This window comes from Mytilus edulis, chromosome 12, assembly GCF_963676685.1.
Source record: "Mytilus edulis chromosome 12, xbMytEdul2.2, whole genome shotgun sequence".
NCBI classification, from domain to species: Eukaryota; Metazoa; Mollusca; class Bivalvia; order Mytilida; family Mytilidae; genus Mytilus; species Mytilus edulis.
This window is the reverse complement of record NC_092355.1, coordinates 50,971,465-50,994,092: the sequence shown is the minus strand read 5'-3', so window position 1 is coordinate 50,994,092 and position 22,628 is coordinate 50,971,465. Positions and strand designations below refer to the sequence as shown.

Below are 22,628 nucleotides of genomic sequence, written 5' to 3'. Positions count from 1 at the left end.
TACAGTAAAGAACATGCAAGCAACAATCGAGCTAAAAACTATCTTTCCTTCAGAATATGGATGTTGAAGCATTTGGGGGCTCAACAATAGGGGAGGCAAGTGAAGATGAATCACAGAAAAAAGAACTTTAGTGAAGGAGGGGTCTTCATACCAATGCACGTATTGTCCTTTCAAGACAAAATGTGTAGCTAGTTTTCCCAGGCATAAGAAGATCCACACTAATGGGTTAAACAAATGTGACCAATGTGAATTAAAATTTTAAGACTTCTCAATAAGCATAACAACTGATAGCATGGAGAAAGCCTGATTTGTACTTATTGTTCTAAACACTTCAAAAGCAGAACTGGGCAGTGACGGATCCAGAACTTTTTGTAAGGCGGGCCCGATGGCTGACTTAAAAGGGGGGTCTCAAGTCATGCTTCCGTGATTCCCTATATAATTAACCAAATTTTTTCAAGGCCCCCCTGGATACGCCTAGGCTGGCATAGCTTACCATATGAAGAAAGCAACTGGAACTTTTAATCACATCTGCTGGTTTTATAGTAAAACATTAAAAATGTTTCGCTGACAGCAGAGATTGAACCCTGAACAGTTGGGGCAAATTTGGACATAATATTAAAGCTTGATACTATCTGAATTTGGATTGTGATCAAATTTATGACGTTATATAGGTTTCTGACACAAGGTAAATGTGGTCGAGTGGTCGAAGATCTAAAATCGTATGCGCAATACTGTGCACCTGAAGGTTTATTCCCGCCCATAACATTTTTTTTTCCTTCTAGGATAAATAACCATCAAACCAAATCCCAGTCTTTCCTTCCTGGTAATGAACCTTGTAGTACAATTTTAGAGAGGTCCATACACTTGAACACAAGATATTGTCTGGAAACTAGAAAAATGTTTGTTTTGCCATTTCTTTTGCCCCTAATTTCTGCATGTTTGGGGCAATTATCCCCGAACCAAATCCCAGTCTTCCCTTTGTGATAATGCGAAAAAGATCCAAAAACGTACACTCAAGTAATTATCCGGAAACTACAAACATGATTGTTTTTTGTCCCTTTTTGTTCCTTCATTCCTAAACTGTTAGTACCATAACCCCAAAAGGAATCCTAACATTCTACTTGTGGTATTGAACACTGTGGTACAATTTCAGAACAATCAAAATTCTTATACACAAGTACTTATCCTGAAACTAAAAACATGCTTCCTTTATGCCCCTATTTCGTAAACGGTTGGAACCATCATCCCCAACATTATTCCAACCTTCCTTTTGTGGTATTGAACCTTCTTTAAAATTTATATAGATCCATTCACTTAAATTAAAGTTGTCCAGACAAAACTGTACACTTTCCGTAATCATGAAACAATATACTTTGTAAAATGTTTGTAATAACCATGAACTGTAAAACTAACAAACTATCTATAAATATGAATTCACTGCATACATTCCCTGGTTATCCAGTGACTAATTCACAGGGATACTCGGCCAACTGCTGTAGGTCGAGTAATTTGTAACAACAGCAAAGAAAAGTGCAATAAAGATATTATTTAAAAAAAAAAAAAAAATAAAGTTGTCCTGAAACTAATTGAGTCTTCGGACGACGCAGACGATAACGACATCATAGCAATATACGAACCGGAAAAAAACATTGCGGGGAAACATTTACAGTTCACACATGTCAATACTGTTGGAAAACGTATAAATGGTCAGCCAGTTTCTATAGACATATACAAGTTATAAAAAGATATAAATATTAAAGTAATCAAATAAGTTTTTCATTTGTTGCAAGTCTAATTATTACATTTATCTACAATAAAAATTCATCGCATTTTCGAAAATTCTACATCAGAAATGAATGCCATACAGTGATAATTCATCGCATCTATAGTGAAAATGGATCGCTTTTAATAACTGATATTCTATGTTATGTTGCTTTTATAACACATATTTGAATTTTAATACTGTTATTTTACATTTAAAAGACACATCATAATGAAAAAATGTTAAAATTTAGTTTCAAATCAATTATTTTGGTATTTTCAACACGTAAACAAATAAAGTTTTCCCATGGTCCTTTATTCTACAATGAACATACTCGCATACAACAGTGAAAATGAACTCACTTGATTCGCACTTTATATACACTGTCAATCCAAATGTGAAATTTCAGAATCCATTTTGACCAAACTCGGCCAGTTAAATAGTGATGACTTCAAGAGTCTTGTAGCTCTCGGAACATTTGCTTCTTACGAGAACAGGGTATATTTGGCTGGACCTTGTAATATTGGAAAATCTTCTCTAGCAAGTATTCTAATTGGCGAGGCAATTCCAAAGACATGGTTATCAACTGATGGACTAATTATTCATTTTGGACGAAATGGCATCGATTTACAACAAAGAAAGATGATTCCTTTGAAAAAGGGTATGTATTATAAATGTGTTTTTACATGTTTATGCCCAAGATTCGACAAGGAGACATTATGTGTTACCCCTGTCTGTCTATAAGTCAGTCCATTTGTCCAAACGTCCAAAAAATAGTTTCCGTTCTCCTACTTTAGTTTGCCTCAACCAAATGTTGTGAAATGTAAACAAACTGCTTAGTATGAAAATAGCATTTTATAGTGTCCGGAAAAAATGTATATGGATCTCTATGAAATTGTTTCACAAGGTTACATATCACAAAGGTAAGGTTGGGATTGATTTTTAGGGTTATAGCCTAAACTCTTTAGGAATTAGGAGCAAATAAATGTGTTTTTTTTCTCGTTAGTGGACAATTACGTAAGTATTAGAGTTTAAATCTCTATGAAATTGAAACACAAGGTTCCATATTATATCAAATGAAAGGTTGGGTTGACTTTAGGGGTTATTGCTTAAACCATTCGGGAAAAAGACAAAAAAGGTGGAGGGGTAGGAAGAAAGTTTTTCTGGTTTCCGGACAAATACTCTAAGTATTTGTCGATGGATCTCTATGAAATTGTATCACACCGTACGAATCAGGTTGAGGTCGATTTTGTGGGTTATTGCTGTTATCGTTAAGAAACTAATACTGGCAAAGCTGGTTCTAACATAGATGATTCTAAATCTAAATAAAGAAACAACAAATACTGATATGGCAGGATATACACACATAACATTATTATATCTAGTTTGTAAAAATATTTACTAAGTATTGCGCAACAGAAAGAATTGCACAACAGTAAGCAATCTTCAATTGAAAATAAATACAAATCTTTTTACCAATTTCAATGAGGATTATTTTAAAGTCTTGAGCTGTCTCATATTTTACCATGTATTAATTTATTGAATATTTTGCCATTTTTAAATAGGTCTACATATGCATTGAGGTCCAAAGAGTCCAAAATAAGATTTGTTTCTGTTTGATCAAAATCTGAATTCTTCTGGTTCTATGATACGCTGAATCAAATTGTACATTCAGATTGTTTTATTTTGGGCCCGGTTTTAAAATATATCCATATTAAGGTCCAAATGGTTAAAATTAAACTTTGTTTGAATTCATGTTTTTTTTTGGTTATATGCTGAATCTAGATTAGATTATAATTATATTTTGGATATTAGACCATTCAGTAGATTAATAGTCCCATTTCAAATTTTTTAGCTATCTGACAACATTTATTCTGTGTAAGAAATATTTAATCACTATCCAAATTTAGAGCTGTATCAAGACTGAATATTGTGTCGATATGCCCCAACTGTTCAGAGTTCGACCTCTACGGTAGTATCCAGCTGTTTCATGTGGAGTGCATTATTTGTAAAATACAATTGAGCCTATTGTTGTCTGAAATTTCTTTTCAAGTACCAGACATACAATGATATATGTGTTTAAATGCATTAACATATGTCATGTCAACGGTCAGTATATTTGCAGGTTATCAATCTGTTTAAAACTCAACAGCTTGAAAAGATTAATATATGAAAGGACAGAAATGCTCATCTCAATTCATGAGCAGTGAATACGAACAGAAAAATAAAAGATATTCATAATATGACACAAATAGTTAAAGTTATTAAACGTAAAATGCTGTAATAAATCGGCTATCGAAGAAGTGTCTTTTCATGAATTCAATATCTTGAACAAACTACCTTTATTTCCAAAACAATAAATACAGAGTGTGGATATACTTTGCATTTTAATTTTTGTTGCACTGTATATTCAGAAATTTACGGTGAATATTATACCGCAATTGTTGAGGAGAGATTAAATATTGTTAGTCAGCAAAATTAATGTCAAATCAATGAAGTTACTTATTCCATATAAAACATGTTACATGTTGTCATAATAATCCTATCGCAATAATATTAAAACCATTGCAAAAAATATATAGTCTTAGAGTATACACTTCACATACATGTATTTATCTTGTGTTTTCACAATACTTTGGTGATTATCAATGTTTTTATAACAAATATTGTGTTTTTTAAAACAGTAACAGGCAGTGGTGATGTTTTAACGAAACTTCTACTTGGAAATCCTGAAATAAGGAAACAGAGACAGACAAGTGAATACACAAAAAGGCAGAATTATGACGAAGAAAGGGATGTAGTTCAAGATCTTTCAATGTCAGAACGAACTAATAATGAAAATCCCAGCCCAGTAGATGTGGGGAAATGGTCGACAAACCAGACCTTATCACAAACAATGGCAACATCTAAAGAGGCACCGTCTGTTATATTTCAACAAAAACCATCTAAACCTGTTCTGGGGATATCAAAAGGCTTTCTTAAACCACAGAAACATACCACCCATTCCATTCAATATAAGTTAGCAAAGCAAATAAAGAAAAACAAGAATATCATGAATATCGCACCATCTGATTTGGTTGATTTCGGTGGGCAAAAGTCGTTCGATATGACACATCAGTTATTTATCCAGCACAGGGGAACATTTGTTCTGATGTTCGATGGACGTAAAGGTCTAAATACAAAATCGGAGGAATATTATCAAGGAGATATAACAGCAATAACAGCAATGTGTAAGTTACTTCAAATATGCCATTTATTTTTGAATACTTTTTATAATAAAAATCATCAATTGACATCTTTTTGTCCTTTAAAGTCATTTTCTCTAATTTTTCTTTAATTTTTTGGAAATCTTTTTTCAACAATTTCCATTTTTAATTCAACTACAGTGCCAAATTAAACCATACCTAGCCTCAATCTGTAATAGGGCATCTAATACTATTTATTATGATTTTAAGTTTATTAAAAGTGATTTCTAGAACCACAGTATATACTTGATACGGCCCCTTTTTGGAAATTTAGTATGATTTTTCAAATTATCTGCCTTCTTCATTGCAGTCCTTATTCTTACAGAACATAGGACTTTCCGTTTTGAATTTTCCTCGAAGTTCAGTATTTTTGTTATTTTATTTTTTAATACCTATAATTAATTTTTTTCTGAAAGAGATGTATGAAATATTTGCCTAAAAACGTTACCATCAAGTAAGCATTCATTAATCAAACGAAGGAACTCCACAGTTTAATCCAACATGTCCAAACTATTCTAAAATTATTTGAGACTACTGCATTTAAAAGATGATATTTTTAACATATTTTTAGTGCAGTACATTTGGAAAATTTTGTAAAAGCTAGTCATGACGACTTGAACAGATTTGAAATAAAGTCAATAATGTTGAAAGTGTTCTATTCCAAAATTTGATGAAGATTTTCATTTACGATATTTAAATAACTCCATAGACCCTTTGAGTTTTACTACCCGAGCGTTTCACCAGCATAGTAATCAGTACCTATTGTGTTGACATGAATCTTCATTGATATAGTCATAATTATAAATTAACTGTTAACTAAGCTTTGAAATTTTTGAAATACTAATGATGTTCTACTCCAATAATACCAGTAGATTACCTAACAAGTTAGCTGTATTTGGCAAAACCTTTTTTTGGAATAGTAGGTTCTCAATGCCGTTCTATTTTGTACTTTATTTGGCTTTTAAATTCTTTTTTTTTTTTAATTCGTCACTGATGAGTCTATATCTTGTAGACGAAAAGCGTGTCTTATATACAAAATCCTACTCCTGGTATCTATACTGAGTTTATTTGCCTCCACAGGGTCGATGCCACTGCTTGTGGAGGTTTCATCCCGAGGGAATCAGCAGTCCAGTACTCAACACTTCTGTGTTAACATACATTTCAATTTACATGGTCAAAATTATAAATCAACTGTTTACAGATCTTTGAAATTTTTCTACCCCCGGAGTAGATTATCTTAGCTGTATTTGGCAAAGCCTTTTAAAATATTTGGTCCTCAATATGCTCTCCAATTTTGTACTTTATTTGACTTTTTAAAATTTTTCGATTAGAACATCACTGATGAGTTTTTTGTAGACGAAACGCGAATCTGGCTAGCAAAATTTTAATCCTGGTATCTATGTCGATAATGATAAGTTTATCGCTGAAGTATAAATCTCAAAATATATTGTTAAATTAATAACAGTAGGGAATTCGAAGTTGCAGGTAAAAGTTATTTTTCATTCCATATTATTCAATTTGTGCATTCAGTATTGTTTATACAAGTAATAGGGAACATCCCAATTTCAAAATGTTTCATATATTCCCATTTAGGTCTTAATTTTTACTTCACCGGTTTATTGCAACGTTAATGTTACAGCACATGGTATTTTTTATTTACTCATCTTGCAATTTGGTTTTGTGCATTCATCCTTACAAAATCATCTATCCAGCAATGGATTCGAAATGACACATACACATTTCATTTCTAACTTTTAAGTTTCACTTCATACTTTTGCAGCTATTCTGGAGCATTGGATTAATTCTGTATTGACCTACTGTAACAAAAGTGAAGATAAAATGCCGAGAATTGTGTTTGCTGCAACCCATAGCGATAGCTTCTCTGAGGTATGTTTTAATCAACAAAACATTCTACTACCAATATTTCCAAAAATATTTGCACATCTACTTGGAGAATGACTTGAAATATCATGTTAGCACAAGTGAATAATTCGACCTCATTGAATCCGTATTCATTTGACCTTCGAATTACCCTCTAGCTATCGAAAAGAAAAGCATGTCAACATCGAAATTGAACCAAAGGTAAACTAGTTGGTTGCCTGATTCGATCCACAAAACCTAATTCTTATAAAAAGAAAAAGGATGATAATCATATATTTTCAACCTAGTATATGAAATCTAAAAGACCAAGAAGACTCCAATTGTGCATGTTTGTTATTAATTTTTATCGCACTGCGGCTAAAATATCATGTTGTGATTGGTTTAACGCCGTCACGTGGTAACCCCTTATGAGACCGTATGGGGTTAGTAGATTTCATACAAATTTGTAGATAAAAAAGTTGTTTTTTTTTTTTTTAAAAGGAGTTTTTTTTATTGACAAAAAAGGTTCTTTGTTTATTGACTGATTGCTGTAGAGTTCTTTATGTAAAAAAAATTTTTGCATTTGAATAAAATATGGCAATATATTTAATGTTCTCTTTCAGAAATAAGGAGAATTTTAAATTGGTAAATCCACATCGAAACAAACTCCCCTCTACAATATCAGTTTCGCCATACAAGGCTGTGTTTTGTTGTGATGCAAATATATGGTTGGCAGTGTCATCTCATACGTTTTTCAATCAGTATAGCATATTGCAAATTGGGGCTACGTTTAAATTTATATGGTCCAGTATATGAATTGGAGAAAATTTTGGTTAAAGATTACATTTTTTTAAAAATTAAATATAAAGGGCAATAACTCCATAAGGGGTCAATTGACAGTTTTTATCACACTGTCTTATTTTTATGCCCCACCTACGATAGTAGAGGGGCATTATGTTTTCTGGTCTGTGCGTCTGTTCGTTCGTTCGTCTGTTCGTTCGTCCGTCTGTCCCGCTTCAGGTTAAAGTTTTTGGTCAAGGTAGTTTTTGATGAAGTTGAAGTCCAATCAACTTGAAACTTAGTACACATGTTCCTTATGATATTATCTTTCTAATTTTAAAGCCAAGTTAAACTTTTGACCCCAATTTCACGGTCCACTGAACATAAAAAATGAAAGTGCATGTTTCAGGTTAAAGTTTTTGGTCAAGGTAGTTTTTGATGAAGTTGAAGTCCAATCAACTTGAAACTTAGTACACATGTTCCTTATGATATTATCTTTCTAATTTTAAAGCCAAATTAAACTTTTGACCCCAATTTCACGGTCCACTGAACATAGAAAATGAAAGTGCATGTTTCAGGTTAAAGTTTTTGGTCAAGGTAGTTTTTGATGAAGTTGAAGTCCAATCAACTTGAAACTTAGTACAAATGTTCCCTATGATATTATCTTTCTAATTTTAATGCCTAATTATATTTTTTATCCAATTTCACGGTCCATTGAACATGGAAAATGATAGTGGGAGTGGGGCATCCGTGTACTTTGGACACATTCTTGTTAGATTGTAATTTTCTGAACGTTATTGCTGTTTAGTTTATCTCTATAGGCTTTAGATAAGATGAAAGATGATAACCAAAATTGCAAAATTTCCTTAAAACTGCATTTAACAGACAAATAACAGTGCTTTGACAGGATAAGCGTCTCAAGCGAAAGACGCATCACCCGTAATGGGCCGATCTGCTTCAGTCTGTGAAAAGCTATAAGCCAAAAGATACAAGTCAAACTAATCATGATCTAATGTACGTTGATCTTTGAAACCTACAATAAATGTATGAAAAAGAAGATATTCATGTGTGACGTGTGTGCTTATTGCGAACCACAATGATGTCGAAAGTTAAGTGTTTGTCATTAAAGGTAATGAAACGGCAAAATATATCATGATTCAGGATCCCAAACTTTGGTTGAAGTGCTAAAACCAGATTTAACGCCAAACAATGTATTGACAAAAAATCAGGACAAATATTGTGTAACAGTTCTGTCATCCAAACATTTTGAGGAAATGAACATAATTTTAGAGTTTTTTGGAATAATTTAGTAAAGTTTGTTAAAACTCTTCTTTTTTAATTCAGTAACTATCATAAATTAAACTGCTCCGGTGTTGAAAGCTTTGAATTGTTTAACATTTCATTCTATAAAACCATTTCAGGCATTTTGTAAAATGCCTATCAATTTTTCCAGGCATTTTGTAAAATGCCTAGAAAAATTAGTCATTGTCGACCCTTCGACTTTAGTCGAAAAAGCGAGACTAAGCGATCCTACATTCCGTCGTCGTCGGCGTCGTCCACAAATATTCACTCTGTGGTTAAAGTTTTTGAAATTTTAATAACTTTCTTAAAATATCCTCGGTTGGTACCAAACTTGGACAGAAGCTTGTTTATGATCATAAGATAGTATCCAGAAGTAAATTTTGTAAAAATAAAATACCATTTTTTTTTGTATTTAACTTATAAATGGACTTAGTTTTTCTACCGGAAAATATTACATTCACTCTGTAGTTAAGGTTTTTAAAATTTTAATAACTTTCTTAAACTATCCTCGGTTGGTACCAAACTTGGACAGAAGCTTGTTTATGATCATAAGATAGTATCCAGAAGTAAATTTTGTAAAAAAAATAAATCCATTTTTCCGAATTTAACTTTTAAATGGACTTAGATTTTCTGCCAGGAAACAACACATTCACTCTGTGGTTAAACTTTTTAAAATTTTTAGTAACTTTCTTATACTATTTTGGATTTGTTCTTAACTTGGACAGACAGAAGCTTGTTTATGATCAAAAGCTGGTATCTAGAAGGAAATTTTGTTTTCTTCCAGTTAACATTACATTCAGTCTGAGGTTAAAGTTTTTAAACATTTATTAGATTCATAAACTATCCTGGATTTTTACAAAACTTGGACAGAAGCTTCTTACAATCAAAAGATAGTATCAACAGGAATATTTCATTGATTTATTTCCTCATTTTTGTTGAGGCTGCGATTAACAGAAAGAGTAGGCGAGACACTGGGTTCCGCGGAACCCTTACGAATTTTTTTGTATAATGACTGAATTATGGAGGCATTTTTGAAAATGCCTAAAATTTTCAGGCCTTTTACAAAATGCCTAAATTTAGAAAATGACTGTAATATATTAGTATTTTAGAAATCAAATATGAAAATTTTACAGCTTATGCATCTTTAAATGAAAAAACAGCTTTAAAACAAATCCATTTTTTTCTTTCTTTTCATTTTTTTCTGTAGCACTTTTTAAAACTGGTAAAAATCAATTGGTTAGGTACCGCAGAAAAGAGTTAAACCCAACTTTTTATTAAGGTAAAGATTCTTTCATAAATAAGCAAAACATTAAAATATTGTCGAGTCCATGTATAGTTAATTGTTTATTTTAAACTTTTTATTATTTTGATATACGTATAAGTATGTTAGAAATAAAATATGAGAAATTTGCATCTTATGCACCTTTAAAAGAAGTAACAGCTTTCAACAATTCCAGATTTATTTTTCTTTCTTTTTATTGCTTTTCTGTTACAGTTTTAATTACTAGTTAGACTCAATTGGTTAGGTACCGCAGAAAAGAGTAAAAATCAACTATTTATTAAAGTAAAGTTTCTTTTATAAAATATAAGCAAAACATTGAAGTCAAATATTTTTAAAAAAAAATAAAAATACCTTATGCTGTATATACTTTGATAAATGAATGTTTCTTATTAAAGTTTGTCCAAACAGATGATTATGTTTCGCTGTTAACTTAGGAAACCTTAAAAAAAGTGTTATTATAAACAGTGTTATATTGCTAAGTCTTTCAAATGCTCCCAGAAACCTCTTTCTAAATTATTTACATCAATTTATCAGCAATCAAAGGATCGCTTTAAAGTTATTGTGAAACTACCGATTCTTGGTGCAGCATGAATCATATTTGAATACTCATAAAAATCGAGATCTGTATGAGTAGATTCAATATCATACTCTTTCATCTCGCAAAAGTATTAACACATTTGACATTTCAACCCTTTTATCAAGTATTCCCTATTCCAAACAAAAAGATTGAAAATATAAAAAAGATTGGCCAACGCATTAATAAAAAAATTGTCTTAGGGAGGGATAAAATTACTCTAATTAACTCAAACAGAAAGTTCTCTGAAATTGACCTTATCTAGATGATCGAGTTCTTGAACCACAACATAGTTGTTATGTTTGGAGAACATGTTTTTAAACAATTCATTGTCATATTTGGCAGAACCAACCGTGCTATTCTACTTGCCGATTGTTTTTGTAATCATATGAGGCTGACTTCATACAAGAGCGTCTTAGGCAGAATGAAATTAAGCTTGCATTATTCTACACCTCCATTTTCCGTTATAAAGATAATGTTCTCTCACTTAATACTAAGTTTATTGACTTTGTTGACAGGTGTTATTTAGCCTGCCTCATACCTAACTTACATAAAAAAAATGACAATGAGAAAACAAAACTTTACGATAAAAAAGAAGATTTCAGCTTCACAATTGTGAGCATTCTAACAGCGACAACATGTATAGGATATATCTCCTAATCAATACGATATCACAGAGATTGTATTTCCTATCATAATTTCCTTGATATAGGGTTGCTGCTCATTAGGAAGCTATTAAACCAAGAGTTCCAAGTTTTATAGTTGAAATCACTCCTAACATTTTATGGACACTATAACGAGTCGGTTGACTGTTATGGATGATATGTTTCACAGATGACGATGGATTTGTTCGAATTGTCATAAACACAATCCCGTCCTCGTTTTCTGAAATGTGACTTTCCGAATTTGACTTATTTCCGGGTGTGTACTAACATGAACAACACTAGGGATGCAACATGTGGAGCAGGATCTACTTTAACAAGTAAATGGCCTTGGAAAATAAATACACTGATTAATATAAATAAGCCTTAATACAATATCACTGTTCTATTCGCTTTCAAAACTGTTTACTAGTAAAACTGATTTGTCTGTTCTAATTTTAGCCAAATGTTCGCATCTATGATGAAAAAAATAATTTTAGAAGATTCTGCTATTTTTATGCCCCACCTACGATAGTAGAGGGGCATTATGTTTTCTGATCTGTGCCTCCGTTCGTTCATCAGTCCTTTCGTTCGTCCGTGCGTCCGTTAGTCCCGCTTCAGTTTAAAGTTTTTGGTCAAGGTAGTTTGTATTGAAGTTGAAGTCCAATCAACTTGAAACTTAGTACACATGTTCCCCATCATATGATCTTTCTAATTTTAATGCCAAATTAAAGTATTGACCCCACTTTCGCGGTCCACTGAACATGTGAAATAATAGTGCGAGTGGGGCATTCGTGTACTATGGACACATTCTTGTTTTATTATTCATCAAATTAAAGTTTTGAGCCCAATTTCACGGTCCACTGATCAAAGAAACAGATAGTGCTAAGCTCGGTTTAAAGTTTTGGTTGAAGTTTTTGGTCAAGGTGATTTTTGTTGAAATTGAAGCCCAATCAACTTGAAACTTTGTACATATGTTCCCTATCATATGCTTTTACTAATTTAAATGCAAAATTGAAGTATTGACCCCACTTTCACGGTCCACTGAACATGTAAAATAATAGTGCGAGTGGGGCATTCGTGTACTATGGACACATTCTTGTTTTATTATTCATCATAAAAATCAATAAGATAAGTCAAGTGTGGTCACATTACCTAACAATGGACATGAAGCCAATCGATGGAGCCTGACCAATTTACACAATTATTGGTATCTCTATCAATTTAACAAACAATAAAACATTTGGTATATATCATTTTGCATAAACAATAAAAAAAAAATATGTATACTTACAAGCATACAAAAGAGCATCTGAGTACATTGAATTACACAAACAATTTTATATTTAGTATATCAAAACCTTCAAAAACATCATCTTGATATTTGAAATATGTTAAATTTTCGTTTAAAAAGTTTTCACACAGAAACTGAACAGGCACAACGATTATTCGAAAGTTAACATATGTGATCTTTTCTTGAAAAGAATCAATTTCAAAAAGGATTATATCATGTATTTACAAGTAGAATATCATTTATATGGTAAAGTGCATACACCTTGTCAGTGTTTATATTCAGACTGCAGATAATGATTCAAAGTTGAACTAAATTTACGTGCTCACGTAAAAAAAATACATATTACTTTTTAAGTCGTAAAGTCATGGTAAACGACACAACACCAATGCCGTAACAGCATAAATGTGTAATATGACCTTGATCTCATTTTCATCCTTCTGTTGAAAAAGTTAAAATTTTATATATTTGTTGTACGGAATGATTGAAAAGTGTATATGTCGGTCCGTCGTGTATCATCTGACCCTGAACTCACTTTCATGGTTCGTTGGTTAATGTAAAGTTTTAATGTTTAAGTTTGTTTTGTAAATACTGTAAGCAATAGGTTACATTGTAACTATTGTTGATGCATGGAATGATTATAATGTCTGACAGGGTTCATCTGACCTTGACTTCATTTTCATGGTTCATTGGTTACTATAAAGTTTTTATGATTAGGTCTGGGTTTTTTCAATCTATCAGCAATAGGTCACTTATATTTGGTGTATGGAATGATTGTAAGGTGTACAACTGAAGGTTTTTCAGGCTTGGTTTATCTGACCTAGACTTCATTTTCCTGGATCATGTTAAGTTTATGTGATACTTGTAGTACATATAATTGAGCATTCAAACGGGGAATGTGTAAAAAAAAAGTTAAATTACAAAAAATATACTCCGTGAAAAATTCAATACGAAAAGTCTCTAATCAAATGGAAAAAAATCAAATGATAAAACACATCAAACGAATGGACAACAACTGTCATATTCCTGACTTGGTACAGATATTTTCAAATGTAGAAAATGGTGGATTGAACCTGGTTTTATAGCGCTAAACATCTCACTTGAATGACAGTCGCATCAAAGTGCATTATATTTACAACGATGCTTGAACAAAACAGACATAAAAGGTTACATCGAAACAACAACCCGACAAACGATCAGAAAACAGCCGAAGGCCACCAATGGGTCTTCAATGCAGCGATGAAATCCCGCACAAGGAGGCGTGCTTCATTTGGCCCCTTAACAAAATATGTACTAGGTCAGCGAGAATGGACGTCCAACTCAGAAACATATGAATGAACAATAATTTAAAAAAAAAAACAATCAAGACTAACAAACGCCAGAGGCCCCTGATTTGGGACAATCGCAAAAATGAGGCTGGGTTAAATATGTAAAACTTTAAATGCATTCTTTTCAAAGCGTTTGATGCCATATTTAGCTCAGTTGGCTATACCATGGCCACCAGTTTTTTCATAATTTCATCACATATTTGTTTCAAACCAGAGAATTTAATTGAAAACAAATTTCCAAAGGAAAACAATTTTAGATTCCTCAGAATATATATCAAATTATACCAACATTCATTTTTTGTGGAAAGTAAATAATTTATTGTTGTCATTGCTTAGTTCTTTATGATTGACAGGATGAGAAAAAGAAACAAGCCCTTCAATTTCAAGAGGAACTAACAAAAGCGTTTTCCTTACATAAACTTCATGAGCATATTATGTACGACAAAGTCTTTTTCATCAACGCAACAAATGCAGCTGACCTGGATATTGATCGTTTGAAGGGTACATTAGTTGATATCGCCTTCCAGCAGTCAACATGGGGACAACAAATGCCAATTGTGTGGGTGCCTCTTGATTTACAGATATCAGATATGAGAGCAGATGGAGTTAAGTTGATAACAAAAGAAAGATTTTTGGATATGAACAGGTCAAATAATGAATTTTCTCTGAGCGAAAAAAGAGTCGAAGATTTCTTACTTGTTCAAAACTCAATAGGAAAGTTATTATACTTCGACGAACCAGCGTTAAGAGATTTTATTGTCATTCAACCTTCAGCAATGGTCAATATCCTGAGAGCCTTCATTACAGACAGAATATTTTGGCCAAAGAAAGGACATATGCGCGATATACTAGAGAAGTTATCAGCCACTGGAGTTCTACAGAAGACAGACCTTTTCACTCTGTGGTCACAACGATCTTTCAAAGACGTGTTGGGGAATGACAGAATTAAAGATTATGTGGTACAAGTTCTCCTTCACCTTGATATCCTTGTTGAACCTAAACGCTATACAGAGAAGGACACAGCTGCAGATTTATTTCTAGTACCATGTATCGTGACGTCTCACATTCCAGCAAAAATGAAGAAAAATGCAACAAATGACAGAACAATATGCATAGCTTATCATCTGAAGGAGACAGTGGTTCCATCCGCTTTGTCATTCAAGCTTATAGGAGCTGCAATTTGCATATGGCCTATAAAGGTAGTGGATAGCCGTTTTTGTCTATATTTTCAAGCTGCAGTTATGGATGCCGATTCTGAAAACGAACTTCAAATTCATGTGGAGGGACAGAGAATATATGCCTACTTAATCAATGACAAGTCAAAAGAACTCATATCACCAGATCTCGCAACAACGACACAGGAATGTTTGACCTTAGCACTAGGACGAATTCTTCAGTTTTACCATCGTGCTAATTGCAAACAAAGATTCCAAGTTATGTCAGATTTGTTTGAAATAGAAGTTGGAGAAATATGCAATGGAGATACATGCTTAATTCCCTTGTTGGATGCCCAAAAACGTAAACATTGGAGTTGCAAAAATGGAAAAAAACATCAAACAAAATATCCTCTGAATTGGGTTTTCGATAAGGTAGGCTTTTTTCTGTATATCCCCGATACCTGCTATATTTTGACTGCATATAAATGATAGTATAATTGTTGATTACTTACTGCAAATAATGTTTCATAGTCTAAAAAAGAAATCTTTACCATACTTTAGATAACTTAAAATAATTGATTGATAAATGGTTTGGTAATTATAAATGTTCTGTGAAAAACGCAGTCAAATTTAAATGGATATTTCTAAAAAAATGTTTTTACGATAAGTTAAAAAAAAAATGAAAACCTACACATAGTTAGAAAATTCAAGAATTAAGTAACATGAAATATGCCAAAATCCATGTATATGCAAACTGAAAGATTACTAGTATCACTTTTTAAAATATATTTTTCAGAACGAAGAGCATTGTGACCCAAACTGTGAAGGTAATTACATAGTTTTATGATTGAAAAAGGGGGTGCAGATATCTAACATGTCTAAGGGGCAATTAAAATTCAATAGATAAGAAAGACAACACTGGTCAACATGATCAACATGATAAAAAAAAAGAAAAAAATCAACAGTCTACAACATTATTGATTTAGCAACATATATTCATCCCCAAAAAACCAGCTCCTTTCGCCAAATGAAACAGAACATGTAAGAGGGGCAAAAATGTTCAGAGTATTGAGCTCTACTATTGTTCATCTACAACAAAATTGTCAGATAACTTCTTCCTTAAATAATTGCTCTGTAATGATTTTTTTTAAATATTTTACGTTATTGTCTAATGCATTGAAAAATATAATATACAGATTGAATCAAAATCTTCAGTTGACTCCTTACTAGAGTGATTGCCCCCTTATGAAGATATTTTATAAGCTTTTCCCTAAATAGAATTAAGAATGTGAATGGGAACGTGTGAAAGAGACAGGAACCCTCCCTTAGAGCAGAACACAGCTTAAGGCCACTAATGAACCTTCAACACCACCCTGAGACGAGCTGAAGAGTCTTATGTAAACGAAACGCGCGTCTGGCGTACTAAATTATGATCTTGATACCTTTGATAACTATTCAGCTCAGCTGGCCCAAAATAAATATGTGTTCTAGTACAGTGAAAATGGACGTCAATCTATACTCCAAAAACATATAAATGAACTATGATTTGAAATTAAACAAGACTTACAAAGGAAAGAAATGGATCCTAGCTTCTGGCAGTCGCAAAAACATGTATCCGAAAAACTATTATAGACAGATAGGTAATTGAATAAGTAAAAATGATCAGCAAGACTAGATCTATATATAAGCTAACATTCCCAATCGTCAGTCGACACCTTATTATATATCTTGTTCTTAAAGAATGAATTTGACCAATCTTTGGCATTTTTCGAATTATCCTTTAACTATAAAAGATAGACAGATATTTTTTTTTTAAAGCAAACATGATTAGCGAGACAAGTTTTACGAAAAACCCAAATTTTGCCAAAATCATTAGTACACTCATTATATGAGTGATTGCCCTAAAAGTAAGAAATAAGTCATGGCAGCCTTAGATTTGTTTTCACTTAACCATGGGTTGGGCATTTATATTCGAGTATTTTACCTTGAACGTTTATACGAATATAAATGACCAACCCATGGTTAAATGAAAACAAATCTACGGTGGCCATGATTTATTTCGATTCAAATAGAACAAATTCGGTAATTTCGTTAAACGTGAATGCCCTATACATACGATACTGTTTTGGCTGTTCCGTTTTACCAAATTTTGATAATATATAAGTAAAATTAATAGTATATAATTCAATGATTTTTTGTAACCGACTTTTGCACTTAGTATAATTTTTTTCTTCGAATGTAATTTTAATCGTTTTGATGCGTACAAGGAACTTAAAAACGCCCGGTTTTTACATTTGATTTCTTGTTTTATTTACGGAAACATACTTGTGACGCGTCACCTTGTTTCGTTGTCATGCCAGGACAATGACATCATTTCGCGGAATTTTTGTTTTTTGTAATGTTACCATGAAAACTAAATTGAAATGGACCGATTTGTTTATTTTGCTGTGGAATAGAGATACATATATTGTATCTGAATCCTTGTTTACATAAACTTGGAGTTTTGATGTCAAAAATTGAGGATATCTGGTTGTATAAATAAGTTGGTCGTACAGCGGAACAGCCGTTTTTATGTACTATACGTTTGCGCTAAAGGTAGATACATGTAATTATACTGGTTGACAACAATAGGTCGCCATATTGAAATGACAAATAGTTTACCCTTTTTGTGTTCAGGGAAAACATTGAAGAAGATATATATTGGAAAACAGCAGTTCAATTCAGATCAGCAAAAAAGAGATCGTTGTGATGAATTTTATTATAGTCTACAACGTTGTTTATTGTTGAAGATGCACATATACATAAGTGTGCGACACATTACTGTTAAACGCGAAATTCCTTTGATTTACTTGATTTACGCTTCCTGAAATTTGTCTAAGACTGAATGTGATCATGCTTAACCATGTTAACCGTTACTTTGTGATGTGTTTTTAGATCCATAGGACATCAACTTTCAGTTTGTCTAATTCTTTAAGTCAGGGTAGCATTATTGAGCAGTGGTCCACAGTTTTGCTTATTCTGGTTTTATTGCTCATCAAAAACTGATAATATCAAAAAAACTCTAATGATTTGATGTTCGAGAATGGGAAACTGTAAAAAATGTTTCTAGAATACTCATTGGTTGCATACATTTAAAAATATTAGAAAAACTAGACAGATTATATCATCGATATTTTTGTTGCCAGTCAGGTTCAAAGTTATTTCCTACACAAGTGTTTATATGGTATAACTTATTTTCCATTCAAGGTCTTGAAAAAGAAACAAAAACGCTTCTCTTGAAACCAAATGATCAGCATTTTGTCCATCTAACCAAGTATCTGGGGATTGGTGACTTCTACAACTTCTTTATTCATCTTGGTATGACAAAAAATGATTACGACAACTTAAACTTTCGTTATTTCTCCAATCCTATGGATATGATGTTGATGGGGATGTTTCAATGGAGAGATAAAACAGAAAGCGACCAATCACCCGCTACATTTGGGAAACTGCTGGAGGCATTAAAGGCTATTGACAGACAACACTATCTATGCCAGGTTAGTTTGTGAAGTGTGTTAGCTTTCTGTGTTACAAAGAAACACGTGCAAACTCAAACACTTGTAAAATCAATAAAAAAAATTATGTAGGATATTTATCATTAAATCACATCATTATGTTGCCTGTACTTAGGTAAGATCAGTTAGGTATATGACAGTTGATTTCAATTCTCTCTGTCAGTTGAGCGTTTTCTTATGCCACATTTAAAGGCATTGTGATTTTGGTCTGTGATTCCGTTCGTTCTTCCGTCGGTCCTACTTTAGGTTAAACAACTGAATATAGGAAATAAAAGTGCAACTGGGACATCTGTGACACCTTTTTGTTTTGTCATATTTCATTGACTTACCCCTTTTTCAATTCAAGTTTCAATTCTATATTTTTTTCATACATTTATACTTGATGTGAATGTCCTAGCTTATTATTTAACTTGCATTTGATTGGTTACCTTGACAGGAAATGTGATTGAGTACAAACAATTAGAATGATTATTCAAGTTAAAATAAAGACACCTCAGAGTGCGTAATAATTGTTATTCTAGCTTCATAGGATATATATATACTGACTTCAATAATCAGTAACATTCTATGGTATAAGGTGTTGGTATAGGCTTGCCTGGAGCAACACAAATTATTATTTAAGGGTATCTTCAAATGCCTAATACACAACTGAAAGATTACGTTGTACAGACAGGCATAAAACTAAACAAGAGCCATAAACATTATTTCAAAATTTATACAATTTATGTGTTCTATGTAGATATGATCTGAATAAACAGTTTAATTCAATATTGTTCTCTAGCTTTGTATGTTTGTGAGCTCTGTACAGGATAACTTATTGGTGAATTGGTTGTAAAATATGATATTATCCAAATTCTGTTTAATATACTCAATTAGCATAAATAAAATAAAAATTTATACAATGTCAATACTGAATTTTGGTTTTGATTTTTTATAAATGTTCAATGATGTATGTCATTATACCAGAATTACTCTGCATATAAAAGTTAATTTGATGTTCATTCTATTCTACATATTTCAGATACACAGGGAGGACCATAGTCTAGTTGGTAAGACTATTGTTATAGTTTTGTTGCTGCTTCAATTATATATATTTGTATCTCTATCAATTCACAGCTTTTTTATACCATTTCCTTTACTCAAACAAGCAATACAATACATGTTATTGCAGACTGTCATAATATTTTTAGATGTATTTTATGGTTGAGATTTTAAAATGAAAGATCAATGTTATTTTTTTTAACCGGTTTCATAATTTGTTTTCACTATAAAAAATAAATGTAGATGATTACGGTTTAGCATTATTTATAAATTAAGATTTCCTTTCATTTTTTTAACAGAAGAGGCCCACAGTCACCTACAAGTTGTTCCCTCTGATGAAGTAATTAATGCTTTGACAGAAAAGAAGCTGATAGGTGATTGTGTTGTTTACTTAGGGATTGAATTAGGTCTTACCATTGGTGATATAAGGGAGACTATGCACAACTTTCCAAGGGATTTAAATGGTCAAATACATGATGTCCTCATCAAATGGAAGAAAACGGATCGGGTGAAACCAACTATATACTGGCTTATGGTAGCTTTGAAACGTGTTCATGCGGCAGCAGGACTAGCTTTCTTAAAGAAGAAATATGGTGTGAAATAAGACGATGCCTTAAAATCTGAAAACACAGATATTACTTTATTTACTTAGATATACAGCACTTACAACTCACTTTAAGTTCATGTAGTACCATATATTATTATTCAAGATTAAGGTTTATTTGTTAGGGTATTATAACTTAAAAAAAAGATCTTTGGAATATTGGTACTAACATTTTACAGATTTGGGATTTTTGCTACAAATGATATAACCTTCTATCTGCCTGTTTTCAAACAGTAGTATTGTAGTATAATGTGTTTTCATCTTTATTTTATGTATCTGCAAACATGCATTTCTGTAAATGTGATAAGGATGCCTTAAACAGTTTTAAGGGTTATGAGTAGCACTGCTGGTTGCTGTTTGTAACTAATACATATTTTTAATTGGCCTAATGTAATGATTGTAATTACAATAATTACAGTGTTTGTTGCGACATATGTCTTCTTTTGTTTACCTGTTAATGTTATTTCATTTAAAATTTAAAGAGGATGTATAACACTAGAACTAACATAACCGAAACTGTAGGTAAATAATAGCGATGGTTTTTTTAAATTAATGGCTTTTTATAGAATTTGCACAGTTGCATGTGACCAATATACAATATCCGAGTTTTGAAAATATGATTTTTTTTTGTTTTCCTTATCTTACTTTTGAATTGAATTTGGTTTTGTGGGGCATCAAACATGTATATAAAGACTGGTGCTAATGTTTATTTGACCATTTTTATAGCAGAATTGGCAGCATTAGTTAGATAATGTCTGAAGCAAAATATTAACACCTACATAAACAATCGTAGGCGAGAGACGGGGTTTAGTGTAACCCTATATAAGTTTCTACTTATAATCTGGAGTAAGGGGGTACATTTGTGAATCAATATGTGCATCCTAGGAATGAAATGAAGATGAAGAAAGTAATGTTGCATCATATTTGTTTTTGTGTGTAGGGGGCCGAAACATGAACATAATGTGCAACGCAATATAAAAATAATGCCACAGTACAGCCAGTATTACTACCTTTAGTTTTTAAGAAAACTGTGTTAGGTAACCCCTAATTAAGTGGAGTGCACGTCTATTCCTTTTCGGATTTTGTTTCTTAAATGGGGTTTTCAAGATGAAAACACCCAGTAGTTCATGTGTAGGAAGGTTTACTCAAGGATTAATTTTTATTTTTCACACTTGAATTAATTTTTTTTTAAAGTACCTATTCACATGAATCTACAGCACACTATTTTTGACTTCAGCTTTGCAAATCGATTTGTTGTTGGTCGACTTTTTCTTCGTGCATTCAAACATTGTAAATACCATATGTAGTTGTACATATTTGTATCTTTTTTTACCAATATTTTGAATTAGGAGTCTCTTCTGATAAAATATTTAAAAGTCTGAATTTATGTGGATTCCACTGTATGCATAGTAGGGACAAATGTACAGCGGAGAAATAATATAATTGATGTGTAAAGTAATGCAGTGTTATTAAAAAAAAGAGCTACTTTTCCTCTTCATAGCAAAGATTCCTTCATTAATCAAACAAAACTACATACATACTGTTGAATACGCTCAGATTCATTTCGTATCTATTTTGGTGTGTATTTTGTAAATATAATTATAAGAACTACTTTTGCCTCTGTCAACCGTTAACGATACATTATGTATATGTACTCCTAGAATAAAATTGAGAATGGAAATTGGGAATGTGTCAAAGAGACAACAGCAGAAGGTCACCAATAGGTGTTCAATGCAGCGAGAAACTCCCGCACCAGGAGTACTCCTAGAATGAGTATTACTGAAGCAGCTTGTACATTCATGATTTTGAGTTTTAATTAATATTACTTTGTGTATTATATGGTTTTGAACATAAACAAGTACTAATAATATTTACTGTGTTTTAGTTGTATGTTTTTTAATAGTTTACTAAACTACACTACATACATTGTACATAGTTGATTATTTGTTGAATTAATTGAAATAGAATTTTTTTCTGCAGTTGTGTGGATTTACAAATCATTGTATGCTTATTACAAAAAATATATAAACACAAATAAAAATGCATACTCATAGTTCCAACTTTCTATTTAAGACAATAAAACCTTATCGTTGTATGATATAAAATTTAGAAATACCATACAATACAGAAAATTAGAGTTTTCTTCAACCGGTATCAATTTGCATTTCAAAACCAGGTTTTTTTTTTTAACAAATCAGTACTAAAAG

At 32.0% G+C, this 22,628-nt stretch overlaps 1 protein-coding gene across 1 annotated transcript in view; it reads left to right on the top strand.

Moving 5' to 3' along the window:
- The window catches only part of LOC139497675 (uncharacterized), a 55,676-nt gene extending 33,389 nt beyond the window's left edge, over positions 1–22,287 (top strand). Inside the window, exons 7-14 of the mRNA XM_071285908.1 lie at positions 2,172–2,423; positions 4,447–4,992; positions 6,788–6,894; positions 14,419–15,654; positions 16,019–16,049; positions 18,469–18,758; positions 19,798–19,825; positions 20,117–22,287. Of these exons, the coding sequence (XP_071142009.1) occupies positions 2,172–2,423; positions 4,447–4,992; positions 6,788–6,894; positions 14,419–15,654; positions 16,019–16,049; positions 18,469–18,758; positions 19,798–19,825; positions 20,117–20,421 (2,795 nt within the window). The 3' untranslated portion in view covers positions 20,422–22,287. The remainder of the gene's footprint in view (positions 1–2,171; positions 2,424–4,446; positions 4,993–6,787; positions 6,895–14,418; positions 15,655–16,018; positions 16,050–18,468; positions 18,759–19,797; positions 19,826–20,116) is intronic.
- Positions 22,288–22,628: the final 341 nt, after the last annotated feature.